At 42.2% G+C, this 22,393-nt stretch overlaps 1 protein-coding gene across 1 annotated transcript in view; it reads right to left on the bottom strand.

The window, feature by feature from the left end:
• The window catches only part of LOC138362951 (UDP-glycosyltransferase UGT5-like), a 189,739-nt gene that overhangs the window by 38,199 nt on the left and 129,147 nt on the right, over positions 1 to 22,393 (bottom strand). Inside the window, exon 2 of the mRNA XM_069321524.1 lies at positions 13,829 to 14,012. Within this exon, the coding sequence (XP_069177625.1) occupies positions 13,829 to 14,008 (180 nt within the window). The 5' untranslated portion in view covers positions 14,009 to 14,012. The remainder of the gene's footprint in view (positions 1 to 13,828; positions 14,013 to 22,393) is intronic.

Here is a 22,393-nt window from a genome sequence, read left to right as displayed (position 1 = left end):
GACAGGTACACAGAGAATGACAAAGAGGAGTGTGTGAGGAACTCAACAAGAGGTTACAGGAGGTCTTCACAATAGGACAAGGAAAGGTCACTGCGCTTGGAGAGGTGGCAGTGAACCAGGCGGCCTTGGAAGGGTTCGAAATTACAAGTGAAGAGGTCAAGAGACACCTGTTGGATCTGGATGTGAGTAAGGCTGTTGGACCCGGACGGAATCTCACCATGGGTTTGAAAGAGTGTGCAGGAGCGCTTTGCTTGCCTCTCCCCATAGTGTATAGTAGACCACTGGAAACGGGAGACCTACCAGATATATGGAAGACGGTAAATGTAGTCCCAAATATACAAAAAGGGTGACAGACAAGGGGCACTGAACTACAGGCCTTAACTTATATACCATCTTGAGGTTATCTTGAGATGATTTCGGGGCTTTAGTGTCCCCGCGGCCCGGTCCTCGACCAGGCCTCCACCCCCAGGAAGCAGCCCGTGACAGCTGACTAACTACCTATTTACTGCTAGGTAACAGGGGCATTCAGGGTGAAAGAAACTTTGCCCATTTGTTTCTGCCTCGTGCGGGAATCGAACCCGCGCCACAGAATTACGAGCCCTGCGCGCTATCCACCAGGCTACGAGGCCCCATCACCATGCAAGGTGATGGAGAAGATCGTGCGAAAAAACCTAGTAACACATCCTAAGAGAAAGGGATTTCGTGACAACCCATCAACCCTACTTGTGTGTGTGTGTGTACTCACCTATTTGTGCTTGCGAGGGTTGAGCTTTGGCTCTTTGGTCCCGCCTCTCAACTGTCAATCAACTGGTATACAGATTCCTGAGCCTCCTGGGCTGTCATATCTACATTTGAAACTGTGTATGGAGTCAGCCTCCACCACATCACTGCCCAATGCATTCCATCTGTTAACACCTCTGACACTGAAGAAGTTCTTTCTAACGTCCCTGTGGCTCATGTGGGTACTCAGTTTCCACCTGTGTCCCCGTGTTCGCGTACCACCAGTTTTGAATAGTTTATCCTTGTGTATCCTTGTTTATCCTTGTGTGTGTGTGTGTACTCACCTAGTTGTACTCACCTAGTTGTGCTTGCGGGGGTTGAGCTCTGGCTCTTTGGTCCCGCCTCTCAACCGTCAATCAACAGGTGTACAGATTCCTGAGCCTATTGGGCTCTATCATATCTACACTTGAAACTGTGTATGGAGTCAGCCTCCACCACATCACTGTGTGTGTGTGTGTGTGTGTGTGTGTGTGTGGTGTGTGTGTGTGTGTGTGTGTGTGTGTGTGTGTGTGTGTGTGTGTGTGTGTGTGTGTGTGTGTGTGTGTGTGTGTGTGTGTGTGTGTGTGTGTGTGGTGTGTGTGTTTGTTGTGTGTGTGTGTGTGTGTGTGTGTGTGTGTGTGTGTGTGTGTGTGTGTGTGTGTGTGTGTGTGTGTGTGTGTGTGTGTGTGTGTGTGTGTGTGTGTGTGTGTGTGTGTGTCTTTGTGAGTATGTGGGGTGGTGGTGTGGTTTTGGGAGAGAGTGAGCATTTGTACTTTGTGGGTGTGGGTGTGGGCGTGTCTATTTGAATACAAGTAGGAGGGTGTAGGGGAGTGGGGATGTGGGTGTTACACAGTGGGGGTTTGTTCATAGAGGGAGAGGGAGGTGTGTTTTGGGAGAGTGTGAAGGCATGGGAAGCGTGAGGGTGGGGAGGTGGGAGGGGTCTGATTGATGGTTACGGGGGCCCTTGTATCACATAGGTGCTAAAACTCATACCTAGAATGAGCCACCCGATTTGAAGGTCTAAATATCTCAGATATATTTTAAATTAATTATTGTAAGTCACTCTGTACACCTTATTGATGACCTAGAGAGAGTACCTGCCACTAGCCCACTTCAAGCAAGAACACGCAAGGCGAGCATGATGTGATGTCCGTATGATGGGGTTGGGTCGCCTGTCCTCTCCTCTGCTGGTCATCGATGACGTCCACGTCTTCTTGATATGCTATTAGCTATCCTTCTCACTGAGTGTCACTCAACATATGCAACATAACATACTATCTACGCGGTGCACACTCTTTGGGGGATCGATCACTATGTTTGCTATAATTCCTGTTCACAAACACTATACTCGCCAATTCTCCCAACCTGACTTACTGTCCCCACGGTATAGCTGTGATGTTGCCGCTCATTTTTTCTCCTTAACTGATCTAACGCTATAGGAGCTCACAGCCTCACTGTGTGAAGCAACACAGGTGAGTGAAGCGACACAGAAGAGTGAAGTGACACAGGTTAATGACGCAATGTAGGTGTATGAAGCAACACAGTTTTTTTAAGCAGCATAGGTGTGTGAAGCAACACATGTGTGTAAAGCACACATGTGTGTGAAGCCACACACCAGTATGAAGCAACACATGTGTATGAATCAACACAGGTGTGTGTATGAAGCATATAGTGATGTGAAGTATCACAGTGAAGCAACACAGATGTACGTGAAGCATCACAGGTGTGTATGAAGCAGCACAGTTAAATGTGAAGTAACATAGTTTTGAAGTAACAGTGTTGTCAAGCATACAGCAATATATAAAGAAACACAGTTGTATGAAACAACACAAGTGTATAAATCTTCACAGCCAAGCGTGTTGCTTCACCGGTGAGTGAAGCAACACAACTGTATAGGAAGTAACACGGGTGTATGTGAAGCAACACAGGCGTGTGAAGCAACGCAGGTGTGTGAAGCAACATAGGTGTGTGAAGCAACACAAGTGTGTGAAGCAATACAGGCGTGTGAAGCAACACAGGTGTGTGAAGCAACACAGATGTGTGAAGCAACACCCAAGGTGTGTGTGATACAATACAGGTAAGTGTGAAGCAACACAGGTGTGTGTGTGAAGCCACACAGGCGTGTGAAGCAACACAGGTGTGTGAAGCAGCATATGTGTGAGAAGCAATACGAGTGTTTGTAAAGCAACGCAGGTGTGTGAAATATCACAGATATGTGAAGCAACACAAGTGTGTGTGAAGCAACACATGTGGATGTGAAGCAACTCATGTGGATGTGAAGCAACACATGTGGATATGAAGCAACACAGGTGTGTGATGCAGCATAGGTGTGAGAAGCAGGAGGAAATTGCTTAAAGAACATTCTTATCAGGAGGCAAACCATGAGAAAGAGAGCGAACACGGCAGGGAACTAAGGCTCCACGTAACTGGGCATACTGAGGCGTCACTCTGATCTTGAAGAAGAGTGGAAGTCGTGCACATGAACACTACACACACTTCAACCACAACTCCAGATATAATGTGGTTCATTACTGGAATCATCAGGAAATTAATCGGCCATTAATCGGCGATACAGAAGTGATCAAGATTAAACGCGAATCGGAAATGTTTTGTAACCACAATTTGATTGCTTACCAAAATGACGACGTATGTTTGTGTAACCACATTATTCTGCGTTGTGAGTAGTTTAGAATGCAAATCATACTCATCCTATGAGCAGTAGTTCTTGTGTTCCCCATACTCGTTCTGTGAGTGGTAGTTAACGGTTCACCCTATACTCATTCTAGAGCGTATGAAGGTTTCGTCCATCATTCACATGAAACAAACAAATGACCTGGTACCCATTACCTTGTCTGACAAAAACAGGGGAGAGGGGAAGGAATGGGGAATAGATTGGGAAATGAGGGGGAATTGGAGTGGCCACGGAGAGGGGACAAGAGAGGACCTCTTGACTCAAGGTAGTATATAGCAGGAAATGAACAACCGTGCGGTGAGGGGGGGGGGGAGAATGACCAGTATGTCGGACTGACAAATGGGAGGGGAAGGGAAGGAAACAAGGGAGGGCAAGGCGAACGAGGGAAGGGAGGGGAAGGGGAAGGGGAAGGGGAAGGGAAGGGGAAAGGGGAAGGGGAAGGGGGAAGGGGAAGGGGAAAACGAGGAAGGGGGAAGCTATGGTCTGCACTGATCATTACAACTCCCCCTCTTCGGAATTAAGAAATTTGTGTGTAAGGCACTTTAAGGCACAAATTTCTTATCCTGCCCTACTATAACAATTAACTCCCCAAAAAATTAAAACATTTAACTTAACTACATAATGAACCAGTGCCTCACAAGCAAAAGAAAATTATCTAATCCTAACTAATTCTGTACAATCTCCAATCACAAAAAATGGCACCCTTAAAAGCGTGCCCTACACCCTACACCCCAAAATGTAGGAATACATAGCAACATGAAAACAAAACAACAGCAATAATACATAAAACAAATTAGGACAGAGACCGTATATAATCCCGGCTGTCCAACTTGGATACAGCCCTCTATCCCTTCCAACCACCTGGAAGACAAAACATCCTATACCTGTCCTGATATAACAACAACAAAATGTAAAAAAAAAAACATACCTATCAACTTACAAATAGCTAAATCATTTGGATAGCCCTCAGCTATCAAGGTATTCCTCCAAGAATCAAAATCAAACTCATCACATCACATAAAATAGAAACATTGAAAATAAAACAATGTCATTAAAAATTCAAAGAAAAAAAATCAAATAGAGGAACACTACCTCTCAGGGTCCGAGTGTTCCCCTCCACAGCTGTGGCAAGAGCCCACCACAGCATATCTCTGGATCCTTAAATTTTTTATTTTTTTTTTTGTTTTAATTTTTTTTTTTTTTAAATCTCAAACCAGGATTTTTTTTAAATCTAAAAAAATCAAATGCTGTGTTATTCCTTTTTATATCTGGTATTCATGTGCTGAATTTGAAGTCCCTCGATTCTCAATAAGTAAAGTAGAGGTTATATGGTTTACTCCTCAAGCAATTATATTTACCAAGATTCATATGCCCTTGAGTTCATGATTATTGATTTCTTTCCTTCCTGGGAGATCAGTAGTCTAGTCACATTCAGGTGGTTCCAGGAAGGTGGTGGCAGTGTTATTAAGTTTTTATTCCTTATTTTTAAATTAATAAACCCCTCTTTTTCTGTTTCCCCCTCATTTAATATTTCAGTTTTAATATTAACTGGTAGATCATTGAGGGGTCACAGTGATCTGCAAGAAGTGTTAAGCTGGGGGTATTGAGTAGAGACAGGTAGTAGATGCACAGGTCATTACAATCGAAATATATAAATTAACGTAAATTTAATTTACATGAATTTATAGTGTTTAAATATAAATATTTACACTATAAATTCATGTAAATTAAATAAATATTTAATTTATTATGAATTGAAGTCGGTTCACGAGTCGGTTCCCCACAAATTTTATCAGTTGGCTAAGTCGATGAACATGAATCAGGAATAGTGTTTTCAGTTTCCAATGAACAGCTGGAACGAACAAGCAAACTTTGAGTCCCAACGGACGATAACCCTCGTATTAGATGAGGAGACGTCCACCAGAAGTGAAACGTCAACACCTCAAGGGGGGAGACTCGGAGGGAGTCTGAAGGCAGCATTAGGTAGCTGTCAATAGATGTACTGTTGTCAGTAATGGTGATCGTCTGACCAACGATACCGGTGACAATAAACAAAGTACAGAAGTGACATTAGCCAGAGAGGTGAAGTCACCGAAAGAAAAGGTAAACACTGGACGCAGTAGTGAGTCAGTTGTTGACTATATATTGACCTCAAGGGACCTAGATTTTGAAGAACTTGTGTGTACAGAGGTAGCGGCATGGAGCAATTAGTGGGATCGCAACCTGCTACTGTAGCTCATCAGCTGCTCCTGACGTCTGTCATGTCGGACAGCTCTGTGATGTCAGAGGGAGACATCAGTGGATGTGTCCAGACGTCACCATGTCTGCAGAACTCTGTGGAACACAGAGTATGGCATGAACACTTGGAGAGTGTAGGGCTAAGTGGACAGCTTTGTTATGATGTCAGATCTTACATGTTATCACGGGATATCATACATACGGAAGGTTTGTTGGAAGACTGCAGCTTGAAAGCACAGACCAAGATATATGGGGATGATGAACCAGTCAACAAGGAATTTGACATGGCAGACTCGTTATGGATGACAAGTCAGAGGGTAGACCAAAGTGTTGAAGAATGTTTGACGGTCGGGGAGCAACCCAGCGAAGTTACAGTAAGTTTAATTAAGGACCTCAGAGGTGCAATTTGATGGATGCTAGGGTGGCAGAAAGCCTAGGTAAAAGACTTTGGGAACTCCAAGAGGTAAGTCTTAACCAGATCCACGAGGAAATCATTCAGTGATTTCATTGGGTCTGTGAATTCAGATGATTTCAAGCTGCGTGGTGTCACTGTCCCAGTGAACATCAGTGGGGTGATGAATGACAAGATGGAATGGTAGTCATTTACCCGGAAGCAGATTGGAACGTGGAAGCGAGTACGTCTTAAAGGGTATCCAGTTGACAGTTGGCAGCAGCTGGTCTATGGAGAGGTGCAACTGCTTGATGATGTCACTATATGCTATGATTGTGACAAAGGCAGATATGGGTACTGCTAAGGTCCAGGAATACATCAATGTAAGGTTGATGACTGTCGTGGTAAGGGATGCAGTAGTTCTGAAGTACTGTATGAAGGAACTAGTTGGCAACTCGAACGGCTGGCCGACTCTTTTTTGGCAGATGGAAGTGGGTCAGTAGTGTGTCTACCCTACGGTCACAAATTGGCCGCGGGGTGTTGTCAAACTCTGGACGCCACCTAAAGGTCAAGGTCGCCTGGATGAATGGCGGTCCGGAAGTGTTATGGTCAGCGAATTCTTGTAAGATTCCCAGCAGGTTGTCCCAGGAAGGGCGTGGTACATTCCTGTCTTTGGAGAGATTGAGTGGAATCAGAGAGAATTTCACTAATAAGCAGGAAGGAATAATTGTCAACGGAAGTGTCACGTGTCAGTTGACACAAGTGGCGATAGCTGACAGGACTGTCAGGTCTCTCGTCCCAGCAACTGGAGACGAAGAATTAAAGAGACAGCTAATGGTGTCAAATGTGGAGGCAGAGGTAATGTCATGTGTCGTGTGACTCCAGTTAAAGTAATTGCTTGCAGTAATGTCAACCTTAAGGTAGCCACGTGAGTCGGCACTCATGGCAAGTGGTATACCTTCGGTGTCAAGTATCAGCCAACACTAGAGAAGGAGGAGACAGCAGTTTGTGGTGTCAGACTGGCCTCTGCTGCAAGGATTAACTCTGTGGTACGAAATGTCATTCGGGTTTGTATCTCAAGTGTCAGGTGTCAGACGACACCTTATGGGACACTGAAGAAAGTTGGAGAGATAAGAATTTCAGCCACGACGGAAGTCTCAGCTGGAATTAGAGGTGGGATGTCACCCAACCTAAGTGTCAAGTGAGACAGGATACAAGTGGAAGAGGTATCTTGCAGTAGTGCCAGACTTAAGGCAGCTACATGTGTCGACAATCAGAGGTCATGGTATACCATTAGTGTCAGGTGTCAACCGTCACCAGAGGAGATGGAGACAGCTTACTATGGTGTTCAACTGGTCTTTGGTAGGGAGATTGACTCTGTGGAGCAGGGTGTCACTTGAGGTGTCCTTCAAAGTGTCAGGTGTCAAATGACACCTTATGAGGATCTGAGGAATATTGAAGATGCAAGAATATCAGCTACAACGGGAGTCTCAGCAGGAATTGGAGGTGGAATGTGGAATTCCTCTCTACGTGTCAGGTGTCAGGCGACACCGGACCAACTGACAGTCGTTCATGGTGCAGAAGAGTACGGTTTTAGCAAGAGAGGAAGTGCTGCTTGTTTGATACAGTGATTGGGTTTGCTTGCGGTGCTGTCAAGAGCAAGGAGAGAAAGTGATGATTGATTTTACCCGTCACTTGGTGACACGAGGTGTCACATGTCAAGAAGGACTCATTGTTGGAATCCATGAAGCTGAAAAGGTGTCAAGGCGTTTGACAGCGAGCTGTCACTTAGAAAGATACGGGTCAGGTGTACTGTTATTGAAGAATTTGGTTCATGTGGTCTGATTGATTGTGTAAATCATGTGTCTGGTGACAAATTCGAGGTGTTGAGCCGTTTGTTGCACCAGTGCATGCACAAGCGCTTTACCAAGCAGCTGCATGACTTTGATACACCAGAGAGGAAGCAAGGAAGAAGAGCGAACACTTGAGGGAGAAGAGCAAGTGTAATCCAAAGATACAGGGGATAGAGTGGTCATCAGGGATCAATGAAGTTGTTATGTTGCAAGCAAGCTTGCACATTGCTTGTTGCAAGCATCAACATGCAAGCATAAACTTGTGCTTGTATTGATGCATGATTGCAAGCAACATGCATTTGGAATTGGAAGTGATGTGAGAGTGTGCACTCTCAGAGCAAAAACTCATTGCTTGATGTTAAGGACGTTGTGCTTGCAAGATGCAACTCCGTTATTTGGTACCTGAAGTTTATCGAGTGGAGTATCAAAGCACTCGGTACCACGAGATAAGTACAATGAGATCAGCTGTTACGACCTGGGTCTCCTGAGTCAGCTGCAATGCAGAATGCAGGATTCTGTTACCAGGAGTGGAGGACCCTCTCCCTACCAGGGGGAGAAATTGTTGGAGTGAGATGGTAGTGTGGGGAGTGAAACAGCCTTCCCCTCACAAAGTCGTTGGTTTTGTGGTTACAAGATCCCCCAAACTCCCTCAGAAACACCGGGGCATTGTTCTGGGAGCTGATGGCACCAGACTATACCATAAGTTGCTGGTGGTGCCGGAACCAATGGAGAAGATCCTAGTTTTGGCGCGAGAGGCCTATACTGTTCATTGCATGACGTCACGGCATTTGTCTGGAGGACGAGAGCCCATGTAGCTCCCACGAGGCTCATTCGGGAGGAAGCATTCATTCACCTTACTTAACATTGCATAGTTAAGTGCAGTGCGACCATGTCCCCCAGGAAATGACTCTCCTGATCATCCTTCTAAAATTATTAAGGTCAGAAGGACACAGTAATCTCGTGTCAAGAGCAAGGAAAATTGCTGAAGTAGACAGGAACAATGAACCAGAGGATAATTCCACATACAATGAGCCACCTTGGCAAATTGTAGGAAACGGGAAGACAAATAAGCGAAAAAAAATTAAGAAATGCCCGAAGAAATCAATTCAGAAGCCAGCCAGAACCCAAGAGCAGCCCCCACACCAATGCAGAGGACGATCTTCAAAACTAAAAAAACAGTAGATGGTCTCACTTATGCCTACATTGCAGCACTGGAAAAAAGATCACCCAGGATCAGATCTCAGAGCCAAACCCGACAACAGAGGCAGATATAACATATCCACAGCTAACCCAGATATAATTACAAACCTCATGAATACGGAAGACCTAGTTGAACTAAAACCAGAGGAAAAGTAACCAAGATGACAGTACATTGAAATCTGTTGAATTGAAATTAAAACTTGCATTGATGTAACTGAAAATTACATTGGAACATGTTGAAATCAATGCAAACAGGCTCTGAGAAGGCCACAATGCCACAACAACGGAAAGGTGTAAGCACGACAATGTAGAAACACGACAGGTGCTTGTATCAATAAAAGGACTTCGCATCAAAACTCCGAATGTAGGGATCTATGAGCAATTCAGGTTAAGGCTGTACAATCCAGAGTCCATGTGGTGTAACAGATGTCAGTGCTTCGGCCACCATAATAATGGCTGCAGAGGTTCGGAGCGATGTGGAGATGTGCAGCGAGCTACACATCACTGACATATGCAAAAATCTGCATAAAGAAGATTTTGCCAACAAACGCAAAATGTCCAAATTGAGAGAATGCACATCACGCCTGGAACAAACGATGTCCAGAAAGGTAAAAAAAATACAAGCCTTCGGATCTACCCAGCAACCAAAAGTCACAACTCCAAGACCGCAAACTACCAGATCCTCAGTTAAAAGCAATTGGAACGCTCCTCGCAGGTCTGAATAAATGGAATTAAAAATCAGCAACATATAAAAGCACCAATTCCTGCCAGTCTAAATAAGAACAGGGCCTCCAATAACTGCAGAAAACAGAGCACTACTCCACAAGGCAACAACAACCGAACAGATCAAAGCAGCAAAATAAATACACCTGCTACTGCCCCCAAGACCTCCAATGCACGAATGACGACCTCCGTATCATCAAATGCCGCAGTAGCTGGATGTAGCAAAGACACCACGACCCAACCCAGAGTCTCCCTACCTACCAATCAAAAGAAAGGCAGCCAAAGGCGTATCAAGTGACTACTGTTCCAATGGTTATTGCCTCCCTGACAGAGACCTTCAGCAAGATGCTTGACAAAGCATTCCAAGCATTGGAACAGACCAACCCGTAGTCAAGGAAGGAAATGTTAACAGAGTTAAAAAAACAATCTACTGAAATTATTTCTTCCATTTTTTTTCTACAAGCCCCACCTGAAAAGGTTGACAAAGTAGAAATCGAAGAAGGTGATGAAACTGAATTGTTTTAGCACCCAATGGCAGTCTCCACTCCAACCAAGAAGACACAAGCCGTCTGGGAAATCAGCTCATTAGAAACCACCATGGGTTCAATGCATTCAACTCTAACAGAATAATGGACAATAACAAGATTATTCATTGGAATATCTAAGGATTCAAAAACAAAGCACAAACACTCAGAGCAGTGCTTCTCAAGGACAACATTGATATTGTTTTACTTCAAGAAACACTCACCAGGTCTGAAAGTAGTATCCATATCCCAGGAATCAAGATTTCCACAGCCTAATTGCACAAGGTTTAATTGAACCAGAGGCACTTCAATACTAGTAAGAAATCATATCAATGCCACGGCAATTCACAGACCTGCCTAACTATGATGAGAACGTCGAAATTATGGGAGTTTCAAAGACTTCAAGAAGCAAAATAGAAACGAATAAACGATGTTTTAGCCTTACCTGACGAACTAGACCAACCTTTCAATCTGAAGGAACTCAGAAGAGCTACAAAGAAAATTAAACACACAGCTCCAGTTGAGGATAAAATCACTTACAACATGCTGGCCAAGCTAGGAGAAAATGATGAAGAAGCCTTCTTGAATCTCATCAACAGAGTATGGGTGACAAGAACTCGTCCACTCTCTTGGAACAGAGCAATTATAGTTCCCATTCCAAAATCTAAAGACCCAGGAAATCCAAGACCCATCTCATTAATAAGCTGTCTGGCCAAAACTGTGGAAAGAATGGCCCTTAATCGGATTGACTGGTAAGCCATTTCACTGCACCAAAATATGTTTGCTGACAGAAAAGGTGTTGGAACCACAGAATGCTTTTCCTCCCTCTTGGATCAAATCAATGACAAATCAGGAATCCTTATTTGTCTAGACCTAGAAAAAGTCTTCAAGCTAGCCAATGCTCCAGCTACACTGTGCTGCCTGGTGGATAAAGAAATCAAAGGACGTGCTCTTGTCTTTGTCAAAGGAAGCCTGCTTAACAGAGAAGCTAAAGTCAAATTCCAAGGAAAAACGTCCTCTTCAAAGAGGCTGGAAAAATGGGATTCCGCAGGGAGGAATACTAAGCCCCTTCCTCATCAACTGTCTCATGGAACAATTCATAAAGCTCAAGCCAAAAGCCAAACTGCTTAACTATGCAGACGACTTTGTGGTCATCATCAATGGCAAAGGCGCCAGTAACTATACACTAAAATGCCTAGACATCATCAGCAGGGGAGCGGAACGCATAGCAGTGAAAATAAACAGCAATAAAACCAAAGCAATGGCCGTTAAAATGAGAACTCAAGACATCAGACTCGCAATACAAGGACACAAAATAAAGAGGGTTACCCTTTTTTAAATACCTTAGAGTCATAATAGACAACCAGTTGAAATTTACTCAAGAAATTAAATATCTTCGGCAAAGATTTAAAGCCAGAAACTTAGCTTTGCGCTCCCGAACAAGTCTTAGAGAGGGTGCATTTCAACCAGCACTCAAAATTTACTATATTCAAGCAGTTTGCTCACTCACTGACTATGCTGCTCCTGCTCTTACATCCCTCAGTGATAACCATTGGTAGAAACTGGAAGTGTCTCAAAATGATGCTCTGAGAACAATGCTGTGAGCACCTATATGGACGCGTAGAGAGAACCTTAGAATGGAAACCAACTTACCAGCCTTAGAAAACAAGACCAAACAAAGAATAGCCACTATAAGAGCAAAACTTGTTGGAACCACCGCCAAACAATTAATTTGTTAATTATCTTTAAGTGCCGTCCTAGGGATGTATGTTAACGTAGTTCATTGAATGTCTTGGTGACAATGATTAACCTAGTCAACAACGACTTCTCCAATGGTTTCGTTGAAGACATCATAAAAAGGAAGGTGAAACGCCATGCAACCTCTGAAGAGTCAACTAACACCTGTACTCCTTATTAGACTATTTTACAGGAACTTCTTTTCCACAGCTCATAAAACGGAGGAAAGGGTCCTGAAAGATATAGTTAATAGGAACGTTATCCCTACAGACAAAAATCAGAAGATACAATTGACCATTTACTATAAAACCAAAAAAAAAAAAAACGGCCAGCCTACTCATGAAAAGCTCTCCAGACACAAAGCAGAATGCCTTAAAAGAGACCAACGTCGTCTATGCCTTCAAATGTCCACTTGAGGACTAAAAGCCCCAAAGAACTAAGTATATATGCAAGACAACAACATCTCTTTCCAGGCGATTATCATTGCAGTGGCAACAGGGCTCCATTAAAGAACATATAATCTCTTCCCACAACCAAACCATCACCAGAGAAGTCTTAACAAACAACACAGAAATCATCGATTGATTCAGCGATAGCAGGCGGCTTGACATCTGCGAGGCACTACACATCAAAAAGTCAACACTAGCAATCAACAGCCAATTAATGCACAACTATATTCTACCCACTTCAAGACTCCGTACCAATATCTTGAGGTTATCTTGAGATGATTTCGGGGCTTTAGTGTCCCCACGGCCCGGTCCTCGACCTGGCCTCCACCCCCAGGATGCAGCCCGTGACAGCTGACTAAAACCCAGGTACCTATTATACTGCTAGGTAACAGAGGCATATATATATATATATATATATATATATATATATATATATATATATATATATATATATATATATATATATATATATATATATATATATATATATATATACATATATTTATATATATATATATATATATATATATATATATATATATATATATATTTATTTATATATTTATTTATTTATTTATTTATTTATTTATTTATATATATACCTTCGGAAATAACTCCAGACCAAAGAACAGTTTCATTCGCAAAGAACATGGAGTCCCTCCACAAGGAAGTTGGAACTATCTACCTTGCTTAAATCGAATCCATAAACGTTTCCTTGCTGTGTAAAGGAGTCAGAGCCCAAGTGATAATCTTCAGAAGAAAGAGTTCTGAAGATTACATGTTCATTATACTGATTATGAACACCACAACATCAAGGGACGTTGTGTATAATATAGAACAAATGAGCATAAACATAGTATTTTAGTTGTAGATAAATACAGAATGAATGTTTTACAAATGAATATTATAGCAGAAAATGTCAAACAGCTGAAACAACTGTATTCTTGAAAAGAAAAATAAAGGTTGTGTGTATACAGAGGAATATACTATATACTTCACATATTTTTTAATTAGTTTTCAACTGGTCAGGTCCAGTTAAGCAGAGAGTCTTCACCTACGAACGTATATAAGCAGGCAGGAAAAACAACAATATACGGACACAGAAAAGTATGTTAGACATCACATTCACAGTTAAGGAGGAATTGTAATACTTCATAAGACTTACCAAGAGAGAGAGTGAAAGAGGAAGGGATGGAGGTAAACAGACCAATAAAACAATCAATCGAGGCAGGTTAATATTGAAACCGGAAGATGGGCATTACCTGGTGGCCCCTGTCAGCCAGTGCCAGCAACAGTGGCTTGAAGAGGTTCCAATGGTTTCTCCTGACAGCGGGGATGGGCACGAGGATCTTGTAAGCCCTCTCCGGCGGTGGCAGCGTCGCCTCCACCCTCCAGCTGCTGGCCATGAGTGCGACCATGCAACATAATGCTAGTCCTTGCATCCTGCTGCAAGGAAGTAAAGTAACTTGTCACAGCCAGATAAACGCCTTTTTTGAATGTCGTATCCCTAGTAGGCAATGGCCACATAAATGCTTTCAATAATTTTTTAATATATATATATATATATATATATATATATATATATATATATATATATATATATATATATATATATATATATATATAAACCCCAGAAGTGACTCGAACCCATACTGCCAGGAGCACTATGCAACTGGTGTTTAGGACACCTTCACCAATCGACCGTTCAAAAGATGATGGTAATTTTGGATGATTCCTGGTTATCTTGAGATGATTTCGGGGCTTTAGTGTCCCCGCGTCCCGGTTCTCGACCAGGCCTCCACCCACACACACACACACACACACATATATATATATGTCGTACCTAGTAGCCAGAACGCACTTCTCAGCCTACTATGCAAGGCCTGATTTGCCTAATAAGCCAAGTTTTCATGAATAAATATATTTTCTCTAATTTTTTTCTTATGATATGATAAAGCTTCCCATTTCATTATGTATGAGGTCAATTTTTTTTATTGGAGTTAAAAATAACGTAGATATATGACCGAACCTAACCAACCCTACCTAACCTAACCTAACCTATCTTTATAGGTTAGGTTAGGTTAGGTAGCCGAAAAAGTTAGATTATGTTAGGTTAGGTAGGTTAGGTAGTCGAAAAACAATTAATTCATGAAAACTTGGCTTATTAGGCAAATCAGGCCTTGAATAGTAGGCATAGAAGTGAGTTCTGGCTATTAGGTACGACATATATATATATATATATATATATATATATATATATATATATATATATATATATATATACATATATATATATATATATATATATATATATATATATATATATATATATATATATATATATATATACATATATATATATATATATATATATATATATATATATATATATATATATATATATATATATATATATATATATAAAGGAACATATAATCTCTTCCCACAACCAAACCATCGCCAGAGAAATCCTAGTAAACAACACAGAAATCATCGATAGATACAGCGATAGCAGACGGCTTGACGTTTGCGAAGCACTACACATTAAGAAGTCAACACCAGCAATCAACAGCCAATTAATGCACAACTATATTCTACCCACCTCAAGACTCCAATATAGAAGCATCAAGAAATATGGACCAATAGGCTTTCTACAATCACTTCCATTCAATACCCATTGTTTCGTGTTCTGTCTTGTGTTGATGAATTTAATACCCTATTAATACCACCTCACCCCATCCACCTCACTCAAATGTAGATATAAACAAATCGGAGATGTGTAAGTTCTATTCAGTTGTGTATGTGTAAACTAAAGTCTTTGAAAATGTAATAAATTTTACGAAACGCGCTCAAGTGTCGCGTCAGACTAGAAATAAAAATGAATTTTGGAGAATTGATTTTTGAATTACCACCAGCAGTGAAAAGAAATGTACGAAAGATTGAGAAAATTCGTGTTAGAATTATTAATCTTACTTTTTTGGTCATATTTAATAATATATATATATATATATATATATATATATATATATATATATATATATATATATATATATATATATATATATATATATATATATATATATAAATATATATATATATATATAAATATATATATATATATATATATATATATATATATATATATATATATATATTTATATATATATATACATATACACACAATTGACTATCACGAAACACTAATCATTTGTATGCGGAAAATCCACAAAGATATAGGAAAGGAAGATGAACGTTTCGGCTGTATAAAACCGTTGTCAACACCAACGACTGTCATGCACCCTAGATGCCTACAAGCGTTTCACAAGACACCTCTTACATTTTCAATGACAATTTTACATATTCTGTTAATGCGTTTTATATTCATTTGGAGTGAGATGATTCAGGACATAATTGAGATGAACAAGTGAATCAATGGGTACATTGTGTGTTTTATCTTCATGCTTCTGTGTTGATTCGGGGTCTCGAAGTGGGAAGTATGTAATTATGCAGTAATTGGCTGTTGATTGCTGGTTTTGACTTTTTGATGTGTTAGGCCTCGGCAAACAATGGAAAAGTTACACCTCAGTACAAGTTAACCATGGGGACAGGTCAACAGTCACTGAGTCATGAGGTCAGAGTTGATGCCGTCATGGTAATCTACAGGGATTAACCCTTCCCTGCAGTAACACTGCAGGAAACGACCTCCTCATATGGTAACACAGCTGGGAACGACCTCCTCATATGGTAACACTGCAGGGAACAACCTCCTCATATGGTAACACAGACAGGAACGACCACCTCATTTGGTATCATTGCCGAGAACGACCCATCTCGAATGGCAACACTGCCGGAAACGACCACCTCACATGGTAACACTGCAGGGGAAAGACCTCCTTATATGGTAACATTACCGGGAACGACCACCTTATATGGTAACACTGACGGGAACGACCACCTCATATGGTAACACTTCCGGGAACTACCTCCTTATATGTTAACACTGCTGGAAATGACCCACCTCATATGATAACACTGTCGGGAATGAACTCCTCATAAGGTTACACTACATGGAACGACTACCTTATATGGTAATACGGCCAGGAACGACCAGCTTATATGGTAAAACTGACGGGAACGAAACACCTCATATGCTAACAGTATCGAGGACGACCCACCTCATATGGAAACACTTCCGGGAATGACCTCCACATTTTGTAACACTGCCGGTACGACCTCCTCTTATGATAACATTACCAGGAACGACAACCTCATAAGCTAACACTGCGGGGAATGATAACCGCATATGGCAACCCTGCCGGGAACGACCTCTTCATAAGGTAACACTGCTGCGAACTACCTCCTAATATGGCAATTCTGACGGGAACGACCTCCTCATATGATAACACTGCCGGGAATGACCACCTTATACGAAAACCGTGCTGGGGACGAAGACTTTATATGGTAACACTGCCAGGAACGATCACCTCATATGGTAACACTGCCAGGAACGATCACCTCACATGTTAAGACTGCCGGGAACGACCCACCTCATATGGTAACACTGCCAGGAACGACCCACCTCATATGGTAACACTGTCGGGAACGACCTCATCATATGGTAACACTGTCGGGAATGACCACCTTATAGGGGTAACACTGCCGGGAACGACAACCTAAAATGGTAACACTGCCTGGAACGACCCACCTCATATGGTAACTTTGCCAGGAACGACCACCTCATATAGTAAGACTGCCTGAAACGACCACGTTATATGGTAATACTGCTGGGAACGACCTCCTCATATGATAACACTGCCGGGAACGACCCATGTCATATGGTAACACTGCCTGGAACGACCCATGTCGTATGGTAACACTGCCGGGAATGACCTCCTCTTACGATAACAGTGCCGTTAAATAACTCTTCATATGGTAACCCTGCAGTGAACGACCACCTCATATGGTAACACTCTCTGGAACGACGTCTTCATATGGTAACACTCTCTGGAACGACGTCTTCATATGGTAACACTAAATAAACGACACAGTTAATATAGTAACACTGTCGGGAACGACCACCTTATATAGTAAAACTGCTGGGAACGAATTCTTCATATGGTAACACTGCCGGGAACGACAACCTGATATGGTAACACTGCCGGGAACGACAACCTGATATGGTAACACTGCTGGGAACGACCACCTCATATGGTAACACTGCCGAGAACAACCTCCTCATGTGGTAACACTGCCTGGAACGACCTCCTCAAATGATAACACCACAGAGAATAACCGCCTAGTATGGTAACACTTCTTGGAACGACCACCTTATATGGTAACACTGCCATGAACGACCACCAATGCTAACGATGCTAACACTTGCGGGAACGACCTCCTCATATGGTAACAATGCCGGGAACGACCCATCTCGTATGGTAACCCTGCCAGGAACGACCTTCTTATATGATATCACAGCCGGAAACAACCTCCTCATATTTTAACACTACGGGGAACGACCCAATTCGTATAGTGACACTGCCGGTAACGACCTCCTTATATGATAACACTGCCTGGAACGACCTCTGTCATATGATAACACAACCGGGAACGACCTCCTTGTGAGGGAATGAAAATTCCCTCAGCTAGTTTTTCTAGTTTTCAAGATTAGGCTAGAGTCGCTCTAGGAACTCTAGACAAGAAGTTTTCAAACTACATGCACTTGTGTGGTGTTGGATGAAAGCGTATGCTAAGGACCATCGTTTAAGACTAGCCAGAGGTCTGTGACTGCTCTGTAGAGAGAGTTACAGAATTTATCCTGTTTTCTGTGAAATGGGATTTAAGAGTGAGTGAGGTGTAGGTGGGTATTTGACTCGCCAACGGTTTTAGAGGTGGGGGGGACAGAGGGGTGAACGTCGCCTCCCCCACCATGTGAGGTATGACGCCACACTCCTAGGCCTCCCCCTCCATATGACGTCACGGGACACCTCATGGTGAAGGCGTCTGTGATTGGTCTAGGCACCTTAGCTTCGTGGTGCCTAGACCACAAAGCCACTTTCGTTTTAGGCGCGAAAGGAGGTGATTGAAAGCGGCACCATGGGCTGTGCCGGCTTCGTGCTGATTGGTCAAGACAAGGTGGGGGGGGGGGGGGAGACGGGCATTTGAGTTTCCCTATGCCCACCAAATCTTCAGTCTGAGCTGGGCGGCGAGCTGAGGACAAGGTGTCTCCAGATGGGGGTGGTGTCTGCCACCTCCAACACCGTTAATCGCTGTGTCATCCTTATTACTCATCGTGCATGGCACTCCTTCTATCTTGGGGTGAGTCAAGGCTCAATTTGCGTGAAATGGGGCCAAGGAGCACGGAAGGAACAGTGAAAATCTAAGAGACAGTGTTCACCCATGAAGCAGCTGACAGGCCTCATGGTGTATCAGATGCTGGCTCACATCGGCATCGGTTATCCTGTCTATGTTAACGGACAATTGGTAGAATAAGGGCAGGGCCTCCTAATGTAATTGTGGTGATATTACAGGCCCCTGTTGGGCTTTGAATTCCACCTTGCTGTGTCCGCCATGTGGTGACGCCGGCCATTATCACACCCGGTGTACGAGCGAGGCATGCTCTGGTATGATGTTGTCGGAAAATCCGACACCATTTAATAATATCATACAGACAGATAATATTGCTGTGTTGTATAAACAAGTTACCCATAGAAAATGTAACTTGTAGTGGAATTTCCGTCTATAGAAAACGGGATACATTACCACATACTATTATAAATTCACCACCAATTATGGTGGGAATTATTCTTAAATACATTAGTCTTTGGACTTTACCATCATAAAAACATCTCATATAAATTAACTTAATTATCAGAATTAAAATAGAGTAAATGTGACCCTTCTATCACTTCCTGTCATCTGGACAATGTAGACCAGTAGCGTCAGTGAGGAGGGAGTGGTCAGCCATTGTTATTGTACTTAGACCAGAGACATGGGAGCAATTCGGCTCCTGTTAATTTTACTTGGACAAAGTGTTATGGAAACCAATAGTGTACCATCATCAACACGCTGTCAACAAATACAAGTTAAGTGTTCTGCCGAAACCCATTTATCTATCATTTGTGGCCATTAATGTCATTAGATAGGGTGATCCGGTTAGAATACGAGATCGCCTCATACTAAAGGTAATTAAGCCTAGGTCTTTATTGTTCCTTGTACAGTGTTTTCTCTGATATAGCTGTCATATATTAGGATTCTGGCTTCATAGCTAGCGCCCTTTTGACAGGTCAAGACAAGGAAGCATGCTTTGTGTACCAGTTACTGGGTGATGAAAGCTACCTCAAAGAGGATAATTTGGTGTCTACATCCTGGTTATACCTGGTGGACTAAGGCCTGCTGTACAATAAGATAAGGAACCTCTTCAATGTGTAGTTAATACTGTAGTTTGATTGGCTGCATATATATAAATTCAATATAAACCCCCCCCCCTAATGTGTAGAGGATCGATTTGTGAGATTATTGCAGAAATACAGTCCACTTATCATCATACAAATTGCTATCGAAGTATATAAATTCTATATAAATTCATATAAATTAAATAAATATAAATCTCACAGGTCGGTTCCCACAGATGTGGATGTGGGTGCTCTCCTATCCACGTTGTGTATGCCTGTGGCCGCCAGCCAGCCAGCCTGACGCAAACCCCAATGTGTGCGCTGCACCACTCCGTGGCCAGACACAGTGGGGTCATGTGATGGCCACACCCTGGCCACCCTGCTCGCCAGCTTATCCCGGGTGGGGTGCTGTGACGCCCCGCATTACTCAACGGCCACCCTTTAGGGCCACACGGTGGCCACATGCCTTGGCCACCCCCTTGGGCCACGCTTGGTCACATGCCCTGGACTCCTTAGGGCCACACCTAGTTGACGCACGTGGAGCGAGCTAGGTGTTCTTCAACCATTGAGGTAGTGACCGGGGAAATGAACGTAATGAGAGTGGAAATCGTGAGTACACATTAATAATTGTTACAGTGTCTCAGGACCAGTAACAGCTGTGTGGTCCCATAGCGCCTGCCAGGCGAGGGAAGCAGCTGAGAGACAGCTGTCTGTACTGACATCCAGGTGACTGTTTGTGATGCACCTGGAGATGGATGTTTACACAGTACCAAATGTAGAAGTATATAGATATATGTTGTGTGTAGACTGACTCAAGTATGTAACCGGTCAGTGTAGAGATTTACTATGTAAGTGATCCCAGTCTGTCGATTCTATATAATCGTTCAGAGTCTAGATTAATGCCATGTTGCCGCATGTTAATTATATCATTGCAGAGGTAGGAAGGCCAGTGTTGCAGGGTTGTCAGTGGACCCCTGAGGTCTGTATAATTACGTATAATTTATCTAGTGATATAATTTTCATTGATTAAGTGAATGCAATTTCCATGCATTTTCATTTATATATATATATATATATATATATATATATATATATATATATATATATATATATATATATATATATATATATATATATATCGTACCTAGTAGCCAGAACGCACTTCTCAGCCTACTATGCAAGGCCCGATTTGCCTAATAAGCCAAGTTTTCCTGAAATAATATATTTTCTCTAATTTTTTTCTTATGAAAAGATAAAGCTATCCATTTCATTATGTATGAGGTCAATTTTTTTTTATTGGAGTTAAAATTAACGTAGATATATGACCGAACCTAACCAACCCTACCTAACCTAACCTAACCTATCTTTATAGGTTAGGTTAGGTTAGGTAGCCGAAAAAGATAGGTTAGGTAGGTTAGGTAGTCGAAAAACAATTAATTCATGAAAACTTGGCTTATTAGGTAAATCGGGCCTTGCATAGTAAGCTGAGAAGTGCGTTCTGGCTACTAGGTACGACACATATATATATATATATATATATATATATATATATATATATATATATATATATATATATATATATATATATATATATATATATATATATATATATATATATATATATATATATATATATATATATATATATATATAAGCACAACTCTCCTAAACACGAGAGTGAAGTATACAACTTTAGAACACTTTCCCACCAGGAGACTTGAACCCTAGCCAGCACAGAAGCCTTCCAGCAACTGGCATAACAGGTATGCCTTAACCCGCTCCACCACCTGCTCAGACCCTTAAAAGAGATGGTAATTTCGGAGTATTTATATACCCCAAAGATCACCACCTCCCAAGAGCACTAGAGCAAGTGAGGGGTCATTTATACGTTTATTTCATCAAGTCCCTGTTAAAATGGGAAGACACAGTGTCTATGCTTAAGGCACAACTCTCCTAAACACGAGAGTGAAGTATACAACTTTAGAACACTTTCCCACCAGGAGACTCGAACCCTAGCCAGCACAGAAGCCTTCCAGCAACTGGCATAACTGGTACGCCTTAACCCGCTCCACCACCTGCTCAGACCCTTAAAAGAGATGGTAATTTCGGAGTATTTATATACCCCAAAGATCACCACCTCCCAAGAGCACTAGAGCAAGTGAGGGGTCATTTATACGTTTATAGGGTTCTAGGGTTCGAGTCTCCTTGTGGGAAAGTGTTCTAAAGTTGTATACTTCACTCTCGTGTTTAGGAGAGTTGTGCCTTAAGCATAGACACTGTGTCTTCCCATATTAACAGGGACTTGATGAAATAAACGTATAAATGACCCCTCACTTGCTCTAGTGCTCTTGGGAGGTGGTGATCTTTGGGGTATATAAATACTCCGAAATTACCATCTCTTTTAAGGGTCTGAGCAGGTGGTGGAGCGGGTTAAGG

The sequence above is a fragment of the Procambarus clarkii genome, chromosome 9 (assembly GCF_040958095.1).
Source record: "Procambarus clarkii isolate CNS0578487 chromosome 9, FALCON_Pclarkii_2.0, whole genome shotgun sequence".
In the NCBI taxonomy this organism is placed as follows: Eukaryota; Metazoa; Arthropoda; class Malacostraca; order Decapoda; family Cambaridae; genus Procambarus; species Procambarus clarkii.
This window is presented reverse-complemented; position numbering and strand designations above follow the sequence as displayed.